Source organism: Camellia sinensis, chromosome 1 (genome assembly GCF_055761805.1).
Source record: "Camellia sinensis isolate YWXY chromosome 1, ASM5576180v1, whole genome shotgun sequence".
NCBI lineage: Eukaryota > Viridiplantae > Streptophyta > Magnoliopsida > Ericales > Theaceae > Camellia > Camellia sinensis.
The window spans coordinates 109931930-109954490 of NC_138961.1; the positions used below are offsets into that span (position 1 = coordinate 109931930).

At 35.2% G+C, this 22561-nt stretch overlaps 1 protein-coding gene across 4 annotated transcripts in view; it reads left to right on the plus strand.

Moving 5' to 3' along the window:
- Positions 1–22561, plus strand: part of LOC114259631 (ABC transporter C family member 2-like) — a 122677-nt gene that overhangs the window by 58290 nt on the left and 41826 nt on the right. For 2 of the 4 annotated variants that reach the window (XM_082881821.1, XM_082881817.1), the window contains exons 10-15: positions 3289–3345; positions 5567–5632; positions 7189–7263; positions 9039–9173; positions 15049–15216; positions 19755–19895. In XM_082881821.1, the coding sequence (XP_082737947.1) occupies positions 3289–3345; positions 5567–5632; positions 7189–7263; positions 9039–9173; positions 15049–15216; positions 19755–19895 (642 nt within the window). The remainder of the gene's footprint in view (positions 1–3288; positions 3346–5566; positions 5633–7188; positions 7264–9038; positions 9174–15048; positions 15217–19754; positions 19896–22561) is intronic. The other 2 variants (XM_082881825.1, XM_082881822.1) reach the window with 1 other exon arrangement.

Sequence of the window (22561 nt, forward strand, 5' to 3'; positions counted from 1 at the left end):
TCCGAGCCAATGGACAACAAGGAAAACTGTGAGGAGGGGACATCCATAACCTGATGGACATGATTAGGTTTGCCATACTTTTGCCAACACCAAGGTTCAGTATGACCTTGGGAACCACAATGAGTACACTTGCGATCGCCACGTATACGAGAACCAGGTCCACTACTACTTCCACCACGGAAACCACCACGTGAGCCACCACTACGAGAACCACCTCCACGAGAGCCCCGTGAACCAGAAGAAGAGCTCCGGGAACCAGAAGAACTATGAAAACCCCCGCGAGTAGACCCATGATCACCACTACTAGAAACCAATGCAGAAGATGATAAAGAAGAGGACCCAGCAGTGGATTGTGCTTGTCCCAATGAAGAGCGTAACAGCCTAGAATAGGCATTGGCAGCTGAAGGTAGAGTGTCACTGGCAAGAATCTGATCTTTGAACCCTCGCAACTCAGGATCTAAGCCAGAAAGTAAAGAAGCCATCATAAACTCCTCCCAATGTTGTTTCTGGGTGGTCACATCAGTAGTGAAAGGTCGATGCTGCAGTAACTGATCCCACAAAGTCTTGAGACTACTAAAATAATCAGGGAGAGACCGGCCAGATTGACGCATAGCAAAAATCTGTTCATATAACTCGTAGACCCGAGAGACATTACTTTGATTTGAAAAAGACTCAGCAAGGGAGTCCCAAATGGCCTTAGAGGTATCACAAAATTCCACGGTAGTAGCAACCTGTGGTTCCAGACTATGCTAAATCCAACCCATCACACAAGAATCCTCACAACACCAATCATCATAATCCTTATCATCAGTAGGAGGAGGGAGTTCACTAATATAGCGGGACTTCTTCTTACCTCATAAGAAAATCTTGACAGCATGGGCCCAAGCCAAATAATTAGCACCATTCAATTTCTTTGTAGTGATAGATTTAGGCATGCCATCATCTTTACCCATAGTTATAGCCTTAGCCTCAATCTCAACCATAATGATCAACCAGACTTGCAAATAGCCAATACCCACACCCACAATCACCAATATAAACACAGAACTAGCTCAACAACCAAGTTTGGACCCAAATGAGACCAACACATCAACTCAACAGTAGTAATCAATAAAGAGAGGACAAATATCCCCTGCTAGAAGGGTTTTAACCTTTATAGAGGAGCCTTCAATAGGTAGAACCGAAGAACACAAGGTGACTGGACCAGAAACAGCCAAAAATCGAACAGAATATCAACCCAACAGGAGTAAAACGACAAATTAAGATCAAGGACCCTTGGAGGGGTAATTGAAACTGCATAATGGATGAGGTAAATAGCCTAAAGGGGAGGGAGGTGAATAGGCTTCAATGGTAATTATACCATTCAATTGAAATTTCTATGATAATTGTTAGGAAAGATAGTAAACAGTAAATCAAAGCATCCACATGAATGCACAAAAGATTAATAGAAAAACCCTCCAAAATAGAAAAACCAAAGACACCTTTCCGGTTAAGATAATACACTATTCAAAAGATTAATACAAGACCGAAGTTAAGTGACTTATAACTAGTACCTCAGATGCACGCACTTACCACATTTGAACTCTTGTAGTCCACGAAAACTCATTTCCTCCCAAACACAACGAATCTTATAGCCACAACGCACATGACTTTGAAACCCTTTTTCTTGAATGTGAACTCATCTACCATGGATTTTGCAAAATTCGATCTTTGTTGCAACGTCTCTAACCAATGGCAATCAATGGTGCACTCCGATGATTTTCTCTTTCAACTCTTGTTGCCTTTGGAGTATAACTAAGACACCTCAATTTTGTTACAAATGGTGATGAGGTGAATTGGAAGAATTTCGGCATAGCTCCTCTCTAAAAGATGAACGCTTCGAAGAATATAGAGAGGTTGGAAAAACCTTTGAGTGCTTGGAGAGGTAAATGTGGAGTATCCTTATCATGTGTTTCTCTCACCGAGTTTCTAGAGAACCTCCATTTCTTTTCTCTCTGTCTCTCTCTCTCTCTATATATATAGAATGTCCATCTCACAAATCTCCAAGACAAGGCCATTTGGACTTCATAGATTCTACAATAAAAGCTTTATTCATGACTCCATAGATTTTACTCCATGATTCATGACTCCATATGCCACGTTCCATGATGGCTTTACCCCATCCTTCCATCCACGTGTAGGGAAACATTCATTAGATTTTCTCTACTCCTAGTGAAAGACAAATTAAAGTTGTGTCATAAATCCATCTTTACCTCATGTTCCTGTGAAATCCACCTTTGTTTTTTCACCGTACGGCTTTGTCTTCATAGGCACGCGTGGAGACATTTTTATAGAGAATATCAATATCTTAGCTTCAAAAGATGTCATAAATATGATAAATAGCTCTATCGCTTGGCACTACAACAACAGTACCAGTAAACATTTCTACGGTACCTGAATAGTGTCATCGCTCAAGCGACTATCTAATGTAATTTGAGCAATGTATGTGGGCTCACGTTTTTATTGAGTTGAAGTCCACAACTTGAGCAATTGATCCACCTTTTGAGCGATTGCTCTTTATCCTAGGCTAAGGTGTTGCTCTTCTAGTAGGAGAGACACTTTCCTGTTTGTGCCCCATCTCGCTTTGTTAAGTCTTCCAGGCACATTTACAACTCACTCATGCATCTGCAAAAGTACAATTGAACAACCAATGCTCATTTCAAACAGAAATTGAGTCATTAACAAAAAGTTTTGTCCCCTGAAATTGTTATCTCCATTTTCTATGATAAAACTTGACTCAACCAAATACCAATACATATTTACGTAGACTAAGTGTTCTCAAATACAAATGAAAGGGAAACAATACATGACAGTGTACCATGTTTGTTCTTCGAAATGAATCCTGCATAATAAGTTAGAAACTCAACACAACAACACAAGTGAGTATGTCCAATGTAAACATCATATAAATCAAATCAAAGCAGATTAAACAAGACAAGTAGAACCTATAACAAAACATGTGAATAATCAACACAAAGATTTGTCCACGCAAATTTGCCAACCCAGAAAAACTAACAGAGCTCGTATCATGTGCATTCATTATGGTTATTTAATTTTGTTGTAAAGTATGGCTAGAGCTTGCATTACATTTCTTCAATGTAGTTGTCCTAGGACAAATAGTCAACCTTGGTGAAATTTTTATTAATTTGCTCTTTGTTTTTCTTCATATTTTGAAAATCTTATGATTCGTATGATAATCACTTATATTATGTTTGTTGTCTTGCTCATCATTCTTCAACAATCTTGTAGATTGGGGATGATCTTTCTCAGTTTGTTGGGCCAATTTTGTTGAATCATCTCTTACAGGTTAGTCTTACCATTCAAATGCATAGTGATGCATCCCATCTTTGTTCCTTTGTGATCCAAGGCCCATAAAAGGGCCTTTGACTTATTTGTACACTAGCAAATTACTCGTGCCTAAGGCACTTACGACACAATTTGATCCCAGGTAAATTAAACACCCTTTCATGCCTTTGACCAATCCTAGCCCCCACAGCTGAAACCAAACCAACCACTACTAAAACCCAGATAAACCACCAGACTCTTGAAATCCGGTTTAATCTGCCGCTGATGAAAAAGGCTGTACCATTGCTTGACATCGTCAGCCATCACTGCTATTGTCACATCTACTACTATCACCTAGTTGTTGGAAAAGAGAAATCACAAGTAGAAGAAAAAGACGAGAGTTCAAAAATTAGAATTTAGGGCACAACCAATTATCAAGTAATTACTAGAAATTTAGGTTTTACAATTTAGGAAAGTGGATGTTAGTATTGAGTTTAATTCGACTCATTAAAATATTTAAATGAAATTTTATTATCACATATGGGTTTTTTTTTTATTATTATTTATTTTTTATGGAGGAGAGGCCTATTAATTTGAAAGAAAATATTAAAAATAGTTTTAATAATTGATAGTAAAATATTAGTATTTGAACTAAGAAGGTTCATTAATTGTTAAATTCTAAATTTGAAATGTATAACTCATTTTCTACATAAAAGTTTTGGAATAACAATTATTTAAGAAAAGTGAAAAATTAGCATATATCAAAGAACCCGACACATAATTCATGTTGAAAGGCCATAAAATTTAAGAAAACTTGAAAATATTGCCTTATAAAAGGGTTGAAAGTTGAAAGTGAACAAACTACATTAACAGTAGAATTGAAAGCAAGATTAATCCTACATTCTAACCAATTGTATTTCATAGACATTTCAAAAAGTGATGAGTTTTATTATATAAATTTTCAATATAAAAGTTTTGGAATAACTACTATTTAAGAAAATTAAATTTTTATTTACTTTTATTGTATACATGTTGAAAGTCTGTAATTTAAGAAAATTTGGATCTATTGCCTTATAAATCAATTGATCAATAATATCAAGATGAGTCTAGATTTGCTAAAGTTGAAGATCGCAACTTCACTGTGAAGTTGACCCATTATAGGACAAACTTGGACCTACTTCGGTAATCGAAACCGTTCATCTCATACAACTAACAGAGAAAATTATCCATGCAAAAAATCAATTTGATCCAACATCAATTGTCATACCATTATATTGTTTTTATCCATATGACATACATGTTTTTTAGAATGGACTGTTCATTTGTTATAATATATATGTGATTACTTACGTTTGATCAACCAAATTTTTTGCATGCATGTTCTTCTCTACTTATCATATGAGATGAACGGTTCAAATTATTGTGATGAGTACAGATTGGTCCCACAATGCACCAACTTCATCTATGGAGTTGAGATCTTCAACTTCAGGAAATTCGAACTCCATAAGGACATATTTATTTATATTTTATAAATTCAAAATTCTATTAAAATTGATTAAAAACTTTCAATTCCGAATAACTAAAAATGTTTTGTAATAATCTATTTAATTTGCTGAATTAACAAATTTGTTGAATTGGCATGGGTAACTATAATCTATAATTTATATTTGTACCAAAAAAATTAGTTCCTGAAAATTTGCTTTTTTATCAAATTTTATAGTGCTTAATACTTTCCTAAAAGTATTCATTTTAATCCTAACACAACCAATAATGCAATATGAAGCACTTCCACTTTGCTTTTTGAGATATAATATGGATCTTGTAATTCTAAGCAATTTTTCAAAATTCCATATCATCTTATTGATGCACATGCTTTTTGGATGCTTGTCCATCTCCTCTTTTTACTTTTTTTTTATTATTATTTATTAATCCCTTATAAAAGATTGTGCAAAAATGTACCTAAAAATAGTTTTGTAGCCAATTAAATCATTCACAGTTAGGAACACTTATATATTGAAAAAAGTAGGTTGAGCTCATGAAGTCAATATTCACTGAAATAAGAAATTATAATATATACTTACTGGGTAAGCTCATAATTTCTTTATAATACTATAAATCTTGTTTATTTTTTTCCCACTCTTGTGTTCGCTCTTTACTTCTCATTTTTATGTATGCAAAGGATGCCATTTGAGCTTTATAGTTTGTATTTGGCCTACAAAGTTTATGATACTACTGATTACAGTCAATGGAACGAGGTGATCCAGCATGGGTTGGCTACATTTATGCCTTCTCAATCTTTGTTGGGGTGGTATGATTTCTATCCTTCTTATTTTTATGAAGTATTTATGTTAAAAAAAATATGTATCAGATTTATCTCATATTTATTTTTCTCAAGGGAGTAAATTGCTCTTCCTTTAGTATTTCTTTTTCTTTTTCCTCCTTTGCATGCTATTAATTTCATTAAATAATCACTAATAAATATTACATGTCATTTGGCATTCTAGAGATATCACATGTACGGGTTTAGTATTAATTATCTGGGTCATTTTTCTTCTTTAATTTAATTTCAACTAACATCACAAAATTTATAATTGAAATTAAATTCAAAATCCACTAGGAAATACAATATACATAAAAAAGAGAGAGGAAATCATTCGAAACAGGACCAACACCGGCCAAAGATGTGGAGATGCCATTGACAGCCATCACATTAGTAGAAGAATGAGGAGAGAAAATAGAAATAAGCAAAGAAGGATCATTTTCCATATGGTGTGTAGCACCTGAATCAAATACCCAAGTGGAGTGAGATGCGGAAGACAAACCTAGAGGTGAAGAGAGAGATAAATCATTAGATGAATTGGGATTGATCCTCTACAGATGGGGCAGTAGCTGAAAATTCTGTCAAAGATACCTATCCTCTACAGATGTCCAAGATACCTATCTCTGTTGCTGCCCAAAATTCTGTCAATGTAAAAGTTTAGGACACTGAGCCTTCCAGTGACCTTTCTGGTGACAAGAACGGCATTCATCCAAATGTGAATGAGTGAATGATTTGCCTTGTGTACTAATTCGATGGCCAGTAAACAGTGTCTAAACTTTTTATATCATGACCATAGGGTGGGCTTGGATTGAACTTGAAATTTTGAGGAAGAATAGTATCTTGCAATTATCTTTCAGACTCAACATCATAAGGCATACAATTAGGTGTTTCAAATATTTAAAGCAATTACTCATTTGAAGTTGCCAGAAGCTGTCTAAGTCTTGAAATGGGAGATGCACCCTAAAAGATATACGAAAATGGCAATGAGACATGAATGGGAAGACAATCTGAGACATTTGTTGAAAAATAAAAAGGAAAGGGAAGAAAGAGATCTATATTCAGACGTTAATGATATTTGACGTTTTTTTGGGAACTAAGTGAAACTCAGGCTCTTTCCGAGGACTTAAAAATTTCTTGGGAGAAGTTTTTGGAGGTTTTATCTTTCTTTTATTTTGACTGTGCAATCTAACCCCTTCCAGACCCCCATCAAATAGAAACTAAATTGGTTGTAGTTTTTATTCTCTTCCACAATTTATTAATTCTGTCCTTATATTTATGTTGTTGAATATTGAAGTCACATTCCACAGTTTTCTGATGAGAGCAAAAAGTTCTAGGACTGCATATTCTTGAATATGTTATTTTGAATGTTCTCTATGCTGAACATTAAAATGCCGTTGTTAATCTTTGTTACTACAAGATTTAAGAAGTTGCTTTCTATAAGCATTCTTTTCTAAGATGATTTATGCCTAGAGTACAACTGATCATGGAAGTTGTACTTGTAGTTTGTGATCATTGCATTGACTAGATGATTTTCCATGGTTCAGTCAGTTGGAGTGCTTTGTGAAGCTCAGTATTATCAAAATGTTTTACGTGTTGGTTTCAAGCTAAGATCAACTTTGGTAAATTCTCTTTCTCCAATAACAGTGTTCAGATCTGCATGTGGTTTATTTCTGTATTTCTCTTTCAATTTTGGTTGTTTTTTGTATCACCTAACATGTTTCTTTTACTGCATTAGCATTACTTGTTTGACCCGGGGCGGCCACAAATACAAGAAAACCAACAGTACACTGCATACCATATCAGATTTTGGGGATAAAAACTAGATTTATATAATCGGATTAGGGGTTTCTTCTGGCATACCGAGGGCTTGGGTGGAGAGTTTGAATGAATCTGCTTGTGGCAGAAGTTTGTTCTCTATTCAATTTGCATCATCCGGCATGTCTATTTATCAATTTTTCTCTAGGTTTTGATATGAACAGACCAGGATTCTTGAGCATGTCTTATGCCTAAGGTTTAAAACTTTTTGATTTTTGGTAAAAAACTTTGGCTCAAGGAGGAGGCTGAATGATATAGTTTAGAAAAGTCAATGACCAAGAGAAGAAGTATAAGATAGAAAACAGCTGGTATATTATTCTAATTGTGTGATAGGTATTTTATTTATTTTGGTGAGAATGGCGCTCTTGAAATAAGTAATGCATCTCTTTTACAAGAGGAAGAAAATAAAACTCTACGTAAACTGTGGGCCCTTCAAATGCCAGAATAGATATTAACCATGGTCATATTATTAGTTTTCTCATGAAAACTTCTTGATCATATTTCCCTTTTTCAAACTTTTGTGATGCCTGACCCAGACACTTGTCCAAATGCTGTCAAATATAGCTCACAAAGAATTTTCATTTCCCATTTTTAGATGTCAATGAAATGTTAATCAGTTGTTATGGTTGGTGATATTGGTAATGTTCAATGTAGATTCTTTTGGAGTTCTATGATGTCTTGCCAATTTGAAAGATAACAAATTTGATGACAACCGATGCTAATGCACTTCAGGCATGCTATTTTTAATAATTATGCACATGCACACAACCTCACATGTAAATAAACCTTATTATGCCCAATGCTAAATTCATTATGCTTTTATATTATACTCTATTTGAGGACACTACAAGTATGAAATTTTGATGAAGTTTTGGGAAGTCAAACAATGGTTTGTCCTCTTTCTATTCTGAATAATATTATGATATCATCAATTTCACCATGACTGTTTCCAAAGAGAATAAGTTGACAATTCTCAATTGTCAGAACTTTTCATGGGACTTCTCTGTATGTATGAAGAAAACTAGTGATGATTCACATGTAATTGCATTATTTGGGAAATGTGTCTGCAACAAGTATGCCATGTCTGAAAGTACACGTGTCAAGTAAAAAAATTCTTGGATTTTCATTTTTTTGAAATTCAGCTGGTAATTTTTTTCTTTCCAGTCCGTTGTTTTTTATTTTAAGTTGGGAATCGGAACCTAGTTGGTCTCTCAAACAAAATATCAGGGGCTCTAGTCCCCTTGTCTTTTGAATACAAAATAATAATAATATTAATAATAATAATAATAATTGTTGTAATAATAATAAGTTTGACCTTATAGTTTTAAAATGAAGTCCAATTTTCTGTCCCCCACCAAGGGCTATAAATCTGCAATAGTACAACTTATATAAAAAATTAAAGACAATCTGCAATAATACAGACTCGTTATAGTTAGAAATTTTGATTTGCAAGGTATGCATTTTATGATATGACTGACTTTGGTCTATACTTGATTTTGGTACCAATCATGTCTGCATATTTTGGTAGTCTTTTGCAGTTGCTTGGATTGAATTATAAACTCGTATGTCCTTTGTTCAGCAAATATGCCAACAACTTCATGGTTTATGGTCAGCTCCATTTCATATCATTATTGCTATGGTTCTTCTTTATCAGCAATTGGGTGCTGCATCACTTCCTGGTTCCCTAATGTTAGCTCTAATGTTCCCCATACAGGTAACCATAGTTTTTCCTGCTGCTTTGAAGCTGCATATGGGTTTTGTCTTAATGGTGTGTTGCATGTGATGATCTTTCTCTTTCAAGTCTTGTCATTACTTATTAATGTTGTTTCTGACTTCTTCTTCTTTTTTTTTTTTTTTGTGTGTGTGTGTGTGTGTGGGTGTGTGTGTTTTGAAAATTTTTGGATTCCATGTGCTTTGAATAAAATCTTAACCATCTTTTTTGGTTGACCGTGTTTAGCATTTTCTATTCCCATTCTATTCTGTCTAGGGAATGGTTGTTAAATGGCCTCAGCAGCTAGGAAGGCACCCAGAATTTCATAAGCACTCCTCTTGTTCATCTATTTGAATGTTTTTCTGATATTATACTATTTTTGATGATTTAACATTTCAAAATATTTTAAGGAACAAAAGTCATGCTTGTGTGAGATGAAAGTTAGGCATGGCTCAAAATGAAATATTGGGGGGTTCTAAAAGAAATAATAGAAAAAAGAAAAGAAATAAAGGAGGTAGGAGTAGTGTGCGTGTGTCCGCGGTTTTGAAGTAAACAGTTCAATTAAAGTCCAATTATCCAATCTACTAAATTATCATACTTCTGTATGCTTCAGTTTAATTGTTTTCTACATCTAAATCTGCTTTATTTATTCATTTGAGCTGATAATATTATCTCTATTATCTCTCTATATTCAACCTTAATGCCTTATTACAAAATTCAACTGTCAGTTTATTTTATGGAAGAACCCCTGGTGTCTTTGAAGGCAGATATAGTAGTAATACTCAATAGGGGCCACCACCACCCTCCCCTCCCCTCCCCCCCCACCCAACCAAACTTTTGGAAAATTGCATTTTGGCCATGCAATTTTGAATATTTATAAAAGAAGTTTGTATTTTGGCCCCTTCAAAATATATATAGTTTTACTCCAACCCTTCCAAAATCTATAACTTTTTACTTTTGCTATCCTAAATTTAAAAAAAAATTCATTTTTTTTATGCAATTTTTAGTAATTGTAGAATACATTAGTATTTAAGTCACCCCAAACCTTTGACAAATCTCATACTTTCATGTCATTTTGAGTTTCTGTAAAATAAATTAATATTCTGATTTCCAAAATCTATATAATCTTATGTCAATTCCTCTAAAATTTAAATAATTTTGCTTTAGCCCCCCCACCCCCTTGCACAATTTCTGCATCCCCCACTGAGTACAGCATACGTCTTTGGTTGGAGCTAAAAGTACTTGTTTTAATATGGATGACTTTAATTATTGTAGTATGGTTGTACACTGTGTTGAGATTGAAGAAACAAGTGTTGTGTAGAGACAGAACAGTCAGACACACTTTTCATCAACATCTACTACAGAAGAGTCCCATACATGTAAAATAGCATTTTGTAGGACTTAAAAGAGTAAGCTTAATCTTATTCCTAACCAATTTTCTTTTTGGCAGCAGATGCCCATTGACTGGTCCACAATGGCCAGTTTTAACTTACTCTAAATGTGATTCTTTGATTCAAAAGCTATATTGATGGGCAGAATGGGTCACTTTTAGACCTCAGAGTGCTTTTAGTTCTATGCTTTTGAAACCTGATTAAGTTTAGGGACCATAGGAAATATTGCAGTTAATGTTTGAGCATTGAGATAGATGTCACAAGATCTTGGAGATATTAAGGAAACATTGTTCTTTACTTTGTTCATGAATTTAAGATTTATAACTATTTTACTGTAGTCACTGTATCTTCCACTCTTTTGCTCAGAACTCTTATACATTTAATTTATCTTGTGGGAACAGACATTTATCATAAGCAAAATGAGAAAACTGTCAAAGGAAGGATTGCAACGTACTGATAAGAGAGTTGGGCTGATGAATGAAATCTTGGCTGCCATGGACACTGTGAAGTATAGTTTAATCTTTGCTAGGTTTTACTTAAGCTTATGTACTACTTTAGGCTGTCATGATGAACTCTCATGATTCCAGAAAGCACAGCTACTGTCAGCGGTATGACATGAATCATAATCTTGGAAACCATCTTCTTGGCGCTACAAATTTTGCAAATGGCACCATAATTTGTGATAAGTTTCTTTACTGTTGTACTCTCTACAATTGACTGAAATATTACATTTTTAGTAGATGTGCCTGCCCGTTTGCATTAGTGAGTTCTGAACTCGCTTTAGTTACTTAACATCTTATAGGACATGCGGTGTAGAACCAAAAGACGAAGAATGGCATAACCAAAAAATAGGGTTTTTAGTCAAGAAGAATAAATAGGGATTTCACTCCCAAAATGTCTCTCAGAAATCAAACTCAACATCCAATCATTAATCATCAAAGTCTAGGTATCCAAACTACTACATAAAAGGCCATATATGTAGGCATAAGCACCATCTAATTAGGAAACTCATAAATAGGAAACTATGGAATTGGAAACTACTAATAAAGATACAAAATCCTAAAGACATAAAATCTTTTTAAATCATAACTCCGAATAATACCAAAATTCAAAGATTCTTCAATTTATTGTCATCCAATGCCTTTACGGTCCTCATCAACATGGCTAGTATTAATTGTTTTCTTTTTTGCCCATGGAGTGTTGAAGCGAGGGGTATTTAGACTTAAAACTTAAGGCTTATCTATTACATGCTGGTAAAGGGGAAAAGTGTTTTAGTATTAGTGGAGGCAAATCCCAAGTTTAATGGCTGAAGATGTGTAACAAACTATACTTACAAATATATTTATGGGCAAATTCCATTTTACCACCTTATGGTTTGGCTTCACCCCGTCTTTTAAAAATATGCCACTCACACTCACATGGTTTGGGACAAAAATGCACAGTTAACAATGTTAACAGAAAATGCAAAAGATCTTTATTCCATTGTCTTCCTCCCCTTTCATTATAAAAATCATCAAGAGGCTAGAATTCGAATGCGACAGAAAAGCAAATCGGCCAAGGCTACAAAAGGGAATGTGATGGCCCTAAGAAAGCAATTAAAAGAATTTTCTAAACTAGTGCTGCACATATATCCTTATCAGTATGGAAAGCACCATTTTTCATCTCAACTTAGCACATGTAGAGCTCTGTATCAACTCAAGTTAAGTTAATAGAAACAAAACCCTTTCTCTATTGATCTTATGGGACATGTTTTTGCTCACCTGGTGCAGGAAACTTCGACTCAGCACACGGAGCATAGATTAAACTAAGCATAATTTGGGGTTTTGTTCTCATGAAATACAAAGTTTCAGACTTTTCTATATTCATCAAGATCTATCTTAAAAAAAATAAAATTTAAAGCACAAAAACCCAAACTAATTACAAATCTCTTCAAAGAGCTTTAGACTCCAAACCCTGGCACCTTGGGGTCGTTGTATATGATCTTGAAGAAATTGCAACAGAAAGGAAAGGATGACTATAGGAATGAAGATAGAGAACGGAATTTTTGTTTTCTTAATGGTTAGGGTGGGGTTGGCTTGTGTTCGACCAGTTGCAATCAATGAACTCATTCAATTTCATGGGGCATCCAAACATCCAGAGATTGAAGTGCAAACAACCAATTAGACTTCTCAGTGCTTATATTCTGATGGTCACATACCAATGCCCAAACACAGGAGGCCAATTTAGAAGCACTTATCATGCAATATTGATTTAGCAGGGGAAGAGGTCAGGGGTGGCTAGGAGGTTGGGGAGCAGAATGGGAGGAGGGACAAGGATGGGTCTAGAGGAGCCGCCGGACGCCGGGGGGGGGGGGGGGGATTCGCCCCCCCAAAATTTCAATAGTTCTCACCCTCAAAATTATAAAGATTCACCCCCCAAATTATGTACATTACAAAATTTAAAAAATAGTTTCTAAATCGAGTTTTATCAAATATTGATCTATTCTATTTGTTATATGTGTTATTTGTTATATTTCAATATTGTTTAGAGTTAATTATATTCTTCTAGTTGTTCTTATTTGTTGGTATTCTTCTCTGTTTATATGTCATTTTTTTTTGTTTTTTATATGACATTCTTGAAAATGAGTTCATAAATTTTAATTTCGCTTATTGAAATGAATTATCATGTTACTCATAAAAACATACATTATCCACTTTTTTGTGCTAGTATAAATCAAAATTTAAAATTTTATAGTACTTTTTTCCAACGAAAAGTTATGTGTGTTTTTGCCCTCCCAAAGTTCAAGTCCTAGATCTATCCCTCAAGAGAGAGGTAGTGGCGGAGGAGGTTAGGCAGTAGTGGAAGAGGAGGCTAGAGGGGGTGGGACGGGTAGGTGCATCAGGGTTAGGATTTGGAAGATGGGTAAGACAATATCATCAAATTCAAGTTCTATTGTAAATGACGTTCAATTGGTAGAGGAATCAACAAAATAATTAAGATCTTATATTATTGAGGCAAACATAATAACAAGAAAATTAATGAATGACGTCCTTGCAAAATTGTGCCAAACCCCTAAAGTTTGAGTTCGGTTAATCTGTGACAAAAAGTCCATTACAATTTCCACAAGATTCCAAGAATAATGTCAAAAAATGTAATCATAATGATGAGGCAGTAGGATCGAGCCCTTGAGACTACAAATGGATCTCACAAATGTGAACAATAAATTTCAATGTGAAAATAACCAAGAGGGCTTTGATGGCTCGGGCCTGTTAGCGGGGGAAGAGAAAGCAGAGTGAGACTAAATGGACCCGGCATATACGATAAGTGAGGCATAATCAAATTTTGTTGTCTCGGTCTCAAGCGAGAATGTACTCTTTGTGGCCTTCTTTGTAGGAAAGGGTTATCATATCAAGATTGACCCGTTCTCCCTTTCCCTTCAACATGCTTTCTACCACCTTCCTTTTGGATCGTCGTTTGTGAGATCTATATAATGGAATGGACTTTGGGACAGTTAGCTAGTTGTAAGCTCGGTAGTCAAACCAGAGGGTTAGTTGTAAGCTCGGTACTAAGACTAAGATAAGCCACTAAGCGATTTCGGACAGAACTTTTGAGATTTTTCTTGAGTCTTCTCTTTAGAAGTGTAAGGGTCCAGGATGAGAGCTTGAGCCCAATTCTATCAAGCCAGAGCCCCTAGTCAATGTCTCTGGGTGTTGAAGGCAGTGTCAAGGCAGGAAAAGAAAAAGAAAGAGTAGGGTGAAGCAAAGGGCTTTTTCCTCAATAGCAATATATAGGAATAAATAAATAAGACAGTCATTCCTCTCTGGTTTACCTCAGAATAAGACTGCCCCTGCCAATGGCAAGACTTGGGGTCAAGGCATCAAGCCACCTATATTTATAAAGGCTATCCTGATATTGATTCAACCCTGGAAACTCTAGATGTCTATCAACGTGCTTATGCTACTGGATGGATGATACTCACATGGATTTCTTTGTAATTTCATCAATCCATCTTGCTCTTTCCCCAAGATCATATACAATTTCTGTGCATGTGTAGAAGACTATATAAGATTAGCATGACACTGAAATATATATATGGTATCGATCAAAAATGTTCATCTATTATTACTTCTTTTTTTTTAAAGCCATTGCACTTTGGGCCACCCCCCAAGATTGCATATGCATCTATATTTGCACATAGAATTACTTGCATATCCAGTTCTATGCTGTTATATAGTACTGCATTTGATTTATCTTTGGGCAAGACTATAAATATGTATAGTATCGTAACCTGATTCATCTATTTTATGACTCAATGTTCAACTACAATTTGCTTGTGCTTTACAGAAGTAGACTAATTGCATTAATGATTCAAAATTTTGTCCTACCTATCATTTTTATAATCTTTGAATGGATCAGCTTCTCTAAAGGCTATTTGTCGACCATAAGTGATTCATGACACTGTTAATCTTGTTAAACGCCATTCTTAACTTGATTTTTTTCTTATGTAGTGTAACAGTTTCATACTAAACAGCATTCCAGTGCTTGTGACAGTGACATCGTTTGGGATGCTCACTTTTCTTGGAGGAAATTTGACTCCTTCGAGGGCTTTTACATCACCTTCTCTGTTTGCAATGCTACGTTTTCCGTTAAACATGCTTCCAAATTTAATAACACAGGTTTTGCCTTCTTCAGCTTGGTTATAATTTTATTCAGCGTACAATCGAGACTTTGATATTTTGGATACTTGAAAGTAGAATAAGCAATTAATCAATTTATTCAATTTGTAAACTGTGCAATATGTTATCCAATATCATTTTCTGCCACCTCCTGAACTTTCCATTTTATTCAATTGAGGAGCCATGATCGGCTTGGAAACTGAACAATTGTTGCATCAAAATGGTATAGAACTTTAGGAGCATTTTCAAAATGTGTTAGGTCAATTGTCTTGAGCTTGGGATCCGAATGTCGGATTTGAAAGTTGACAGCGTTGACTCTCACGGCCTTGCAAATATTTCATGAAAAGTTTTCTAGAATCTTAAGATAATTAGGCACTTAAGGGATTTCGATTTGAAAGCAAGATAGGAAGGCAAAAATGGTTAGGGTTGAATTACACCTTGATATGGTAATCTAAGAAGCAAGTACATGGGAACTGACAATTTTCAAAAAATTACGGACATGGCGGTGATAATGATTTTTTTTTTTAAAAATATTTATTTACAAAAATTATAATAATATTAATAATAAAAGAAAAATAAAAATAAAAATTACCACTAATTTTAACATGAAAACAGCTCAATCTACAATTTAAAATTTGAAATATCAATTAACATATAAAATGGGAGCTTCTATTTGCACACCTCATATTCTCTCAATTCACACCATTATGGGAGCTTCTATTTGCACACACACATTCTACTCTGTGCACACACTTAATGATGATTATTTTTATTACAATTTTATTCCTAAGTAAAATTACTATTATGGACATCACACTCAATTCAAAAAAACACATTTGGAAGTTGAATGTCGAAAAAATGAAAAAAAAAAAATCGAAATTCTACTGTCGAAAAAAATGATAATTTTCGGAATGGTACTTCCGAACAAGTTGTTTATTTTTGCAATACTACTTCCAAACAAGTTATTTATTGCGAAGGATGTGCATAGAGTGTAATGGGTGTGTGCAAATAGAAGCTCCTCACCATTATCCCAATTTTTTTTAATTACCATTGTATCCTTTAATTAAATTACCTACACACCCCTTCCTCCCTCTCAACTCACCACCGCCGGCTACCACCTCCTCCCAACCCCGCGACCGCCGACTGCCACCTCCTCTAACCCCACCAGCACCGGTTGCTACCCCTCACCTCCAATAGCACCATTCCCACCCACCTCAACCCCACCACCGCCGGTTGCCATCTACCCCACTTCCACTGCCTCCATCGCTGCCCTTTACCTTTGGTACCATCTTTCCTCTGCAACAACTCTCCAACGCCTCCTTTGGCGAACCCCTTCCATTGCGACCTCTTTTTCTCTTCTTCACTTGCTCGCTCTCTCTCTCTCTCTATTCGATTGATCATTCATCGATCTTAGTCAATCGCGAGGGTTGGGGGTGGCGGTCACTAAGGCTGCGGTAATGGCGAGGTGTGGTTGTGGAGGTGTCGGAGTGGGGCAGAATTGATGCAAGGAAGGGTTGAAGGAGTCTGAGGGAGGAACAGTGGTAGTCGGGATCGGTTGTGGAGGGTGGATGAGGGCGTGGGTGGGTCGCCGGATCTGGTGGTGGCTGGGTTGGGGGTAGGTAGGGTTAGGTATTTTGGGCATAAAGGGTGTGAATTGAAAAAATATTAAAAAATGAAGATGGTGTGGAGGTGTGAACTAGAAATGGTGTGTATTGAGGTAAACTATGGTGTGTAAATAGAAGCTCGACATACAAAGTACTATTTCATCAATCATGACCCGTACTATCATAGATCTCATAAGCATTTAGGTTCTATTAGGACAGAAAAAAAATACCATACTTAATTATGAAAAAACCCAATGAAGAAGATAACCAAAACCATCGCGTGCAAGAAAAACACCGCTAGCCGCTAAGAAAATAGGGTACCTCATCCTGTGGGGGTGTTGGTTTATTTATAATAATCCGGTATCTTGCCTAGCAAGTAACATAATTGATCTAGAAGTCTTACACTACATAATCTCTAATTGGTCGGGACTTCTATAATGATAAGATTTCATCTCACGATGAGTTTTACTCCACGTATATTACTGTTGTTGTGTTTGACTAGGATTTGACTGCCGCCTTACGCTTTAATATAAAAAATAGTCATACATATACGTGAAATCATATCATGTCAAAACCATAATCTGTCATTTTTAATATAAAAATATGAAGAAAGTCCTTATCTCAAATATGAAGAAAAGCTAATCCGAAAATGCAAACATCATCCGGTCATGAATCCGAGAACACTATTGCGAATATCACGACGAGCTCTCCAACTTTCATTTACAACAGTTTTGCAAAATCTCACTCTAAGGACTTCCATTTGAAGCTCAAAGATTGAGCAACAATAGAGAAAAGAGAAAAGGAGAGAGAGAGAGACACGTTGAGATAGAGAGAAAGAGAGCCAAGCTCTCTGCCAACCCAACAAGAAATGAAATGAGATGAAAAGGAAAGGAAGGTGAATGATGGCCAACACAAAAAGAGGGGCAACCCATGTGAGTTTGTCTTCCCAAAGCTTGGTATTTTTAAAAATATATATATATTACTTTTGTAATAATACTTTCAAATTTTATAATATAAATTATAAAATGATATAATTTTTCTCACCACAAAATATAATATTTTGATCACTATGAAATATACACATTTTCATTATTTATAAAATATATAATTTTTTGCCATATGGTACACACCATAAAATCAACTATCAAATATTTATTATAATCCTATATAATAAATAATTACAACTCCTAAGGCGGTTACTACCAATCACCTAATTAAAAATAACCAAACAGTTAAAGATGAGTCATTAAACAAATTTAAATTAAATTAAATTTAAATCATGGGTCTCACCCATAGATCAAACATGGTCCAATTATATACCAAAATAGTCCTAACAAATTTATCTCAAATCCTGGTTCGAGCACCCAAAACTCAATTTCAAATTCTGTTATAAATTAAACTGAACACCAATCAGTCCGTGAATTTTCATAAAATAAATACTCATCATTTAATTCTGAATTTTTTATACAACGTGCTAGACTCATATGGGAACAATATATAAAAATTTCATAAATTTCTGAGATCGGAAACTATTACTAAAAAATACAAAACCGAACTGTTTTTGCACAGAATTTACACAACAATCAAATTCAAAAATTTGCTCAATTAAATTGTGCACTGGCTATTTAAAAAAAAAAAAAATAGAGTCATTACAATAATGAATAGATCATCCATAAAAAATATGTAAATCATACTATTATTCTTGAGAAATAATAATATAGTATTTACATATGCCAAAAGTTTGCACCAAAATTTCTACAAACCAATGTACATAAAAAAAGATTATAGTAACACACTGAAATTGATTTTTTCAAAGACATGCTTTCTGCCTATATTAGTTGAATTTTAGGACACATATTACAGATATCAAAGATATAACGTATTAGGAGAAATGTTTTTTTCTGCCACCATCTTGTTTCGAAATGCAATACTTTGACCACCAAACCAACTTTCTAAAATTATAAATAAAAATAAAATAAAAAACACAAATGTGTAATGTGGAGTATCTAGGCACAAGACACGCATGTGCTTTATGTGTCCCCCTAACTTGTCCAGTGAAAAAATAATTAAAAAATTGACATGCCATATGGTTTGTCCATAAATATCTCAATTAGACACTGCTATGACTACTAAAATGAAGTAGTTGTGTTTCATAAATGCTAATTTAGAGCTAACTCAGTGTTGTTTTGAGGGATCGTTAAGGTTTCTTAGCACACCCTTAAGGTGGCCCTTTGCTAGCCTCATAGATAGAAAGAGGCATTAACCATGCGACACCTCAACGAGTGTATTACTACCTTTGAAAAGTCGTGATACAGCCCCTGAGGGATAAATGATTGAAGGATCTGAGTGAAAACTGCTTTGCAATTCACTTTTTATTTATTTACATTTATATTTTATATTCTGATGTATTGCAGCCTAATTGTTTTCATTTCTTTACCTTATATCTGTTACATAGAATGTTCCCCCACCCTCCCCCTACATGTTCAGAGTAGGGCTCAAGTGCCAGTTTTGCTCTAAAATTTAAATATGGATATTGCTTACAGGTTGTAAATGCAAATGTATCATTACAACAACTGGAGGAGCTATCGTTAAGGTTTCTTAGCACACCCTTAGGGTGGCCCCTTGCTAGCCTCATAGATAGAAAGAGGCATTAACCATGCGACACCTCAAAGAGTGTATTACTACCTTTGAAAAGTCGTGATACAGCCCCTGAGGGATAAATGATTGAAGGATCTGAGTGAAAACTGCTTTGCAATTCACTTTTTATTTATTTATATTTATATTTTATATTCTGATGTATTGCAGCCTAATTGTTTTCATTTCTTTACCTTATATCTGTTACATAGAATGTTCCCCCACCCTCCCCCTACATGTTCAGAGTAGTGCTCAAGTGCCAGTTTTGCTCTAAAATTTAAATATGGATATTGCTTACAGGTTGTAAATGCAAATGTATCATTACAACAACTGGAGGAGCTATTCTTCGCTGAAGAAAGAATTCTGTTACCGAATCCACCTCTTGAGCCAGAACTTCCTGCCATCTCAATCAAGAATGGATACTTTTCATGGGATTCTAAGGTTTGCTATCAACATTAAATTTACTAGTGTGTTTTGTGTTTATGGTGTGTGTTGCTTTCTGCTTTTCAATTCTGTGTTTGTGCTTTAATTTTATGATTTCTTATGCATTGCTCAAAGTTATGATGTAAAAATATGTAAAACTATGATTAGGGTTAGAGAGAAAGAGAGTAGAAGAAAAGAAGACTCTGTTATATTGAATATATTTGTAGGTTCTTAAAATAAACCTAAAACAATCAGCACATATTTAAAAAGAGTGCTACTATTAGCACCTACCTAATTTTTTTGAACCCTCCAATTTTCAACTTTTTTTTTTTTATTACAATTATATCCTGAAGTAAAATTACATTAAATGACAATTTTTAATGAAATACCCACCCACCAAATGAAAACAATTAGAATGACACTCTACAATATTGTACAACCTTCATCCCCATCTATACGTATTCGTTACCAACCTAAAGCCTAACCGTATTCTTCTTCATCACCATCTTACACCCACGTATTCATCTTCAATGAAAAACATTTGAAACCACCTAATCAGTTAACGTTTTGTTCGATGGTTTCAAATGTGTTCAGTATTCCAAATCAGTTAATGTTGCAAACAATCCTATTACAGACTCCGAGTTTCTACATTTGTGATCTTTTTCACCATTTGTTGATACTTATAGAGCAATGGAAGACGATGACAAAAACTCTGATGAGGTTGGCATTGCATAGGTAAGTTTATCTATCTTGCATTTACGATTCTGGGTCATTTTCGATTCGGTATTGGTTTGTCAACTGTTAAGGTTCGGTTCAGTAATACAGTGCTGAACAAAAACATTTAGTTCAGTAATGCAGTGCTGGATATAAACATTTTGTTCGGAACTGGAATGCCGAACGGTTCTATTTTGCAAAAATTTTCTCCTATTTCTTTTCTAAGGGTTTTTCCCTCTAAAACCCCCTGTATCGAGGGTATTACCCTGAAATAAACCAAGAAAAAAAAGTGATGGGGAGTTGGAGGTTACCTAAGAGAAGAAGAAAGAGATCGTAGAAGAGATTTTCGACTGAGATACCGTCGTTCATGGTGACAAGGAGAAAGAGACCATCGTTTATGAGAGAAGAGAAGAGAGGGATATTTGATTCATCTCTCAATCATTTGTTGTTCTCAATCGTTCATTGTTCACTGAGAGAAGAAGAAGAGAGGGTGTGCAAAATTAGGTGAGTGTACGAGAATAACCAAAAAAAACACATTTGCGAGCATGGGGAGATAACTTATCCATTCTTAAATCAAGGACATGGACAAAGCCCACACAACCAAACACACGAAGAGGAAGTGGAAACAGGGAACAATTGGGGTATAATTGAGAGAAATGAGACTAGTTTTGTAAAACAACTGAGGGCATGCGGTTAATAAGAGAACAAGCAGTGAGCACAGCATCACCCCAAAACTGTTTGGGTACATGCATGTTAAACATTAAGGTGCGGCCAACAAATGGCAATGTTTCCGCTCAGCAACACTACTTTTTTGGGAGGTGTGAGCACAACTAGTCTGATGTATAATACTACGATCATCACAAAAATTATTCACAATAGATTGCACATATTCTAAGGCATTATCTGGCCGAAATATCTTAAAGATTTCCCAAACTTAGTAAAAATTTCATTATAAAACTTAGAAAGTATTTGGGGCAAGTCAGACTGTTGTTGTAATAAAAACAACTACGTCATTCAAGAGTAATCATCCACAAAAATAACAAAATAAAAAAAAACCATTAATAGTAGGAGTTTGAGAGGGACCCCATATATCTGTGTGGACTACATCAAAAGACGTAGACACGCGACTAACACTACGACTAGTTAAAGAACTACGTCGATGCTTACCAAGCTGACACTAGTTAAAGAACTACGTCGATGCTTACCAAGCTGACACACTTTACACTCAAGCTGAGACATGACTCAAATCAGGAATAGCTAACTTAAGCTTAGCCAATGATAGATGACCCAAGCGGAAATGCCATTGTAGGAGACGCGCTCAAAACAACAAAAGTAGGATGAGGAGAGCCATTAGTATCCAAAAAATATAAGTCATCTTTCTTATGTCCCGAACCAATCATCTGCTTGGTCTGGAAGGCATGCAATACGCATGAAGTAAGAGAAAGTGAAGAGCTTTAGTTAATTGACTAATAGAAGGCAAATTAAATGGAAAGGTGGGAACATGAAGACTAGAGATGGATTGAAGAGTACCTTGCCCACTGACAGGTTGGGAGGATCCATCAGCTAAGATAATATTATTGGTAACAAGGATGAAGAGTATTAAAAAGAGAAGAATTATCAGAAATGTTGGAACTAGCACCGGAGTCTAGGAGCCAAGGCTTAGAAGTTTGAGCCATACGTGCAATATTACCTGTACTAGCCAATGTAGTTATGGAGGATGACGGGAGAGCAATGTGAAGAGAATGGACGTGGTCAGTAACCTCACTAATCTGAATAGTGAGTGTATCACGAGAATCAACTGGGGAAACCACCATATCAGAAGGAAAGGATGTCGACGGCAAGGATGGAGCATCCATAACCTGATTCACATAATCAGGTTTACCATACTTCTTCCAACACCAGGGTTCAAAATGACCCAAGGAACCACAATAAGTACACTTCCGATCACCACGGGACATGGAACTAGTACC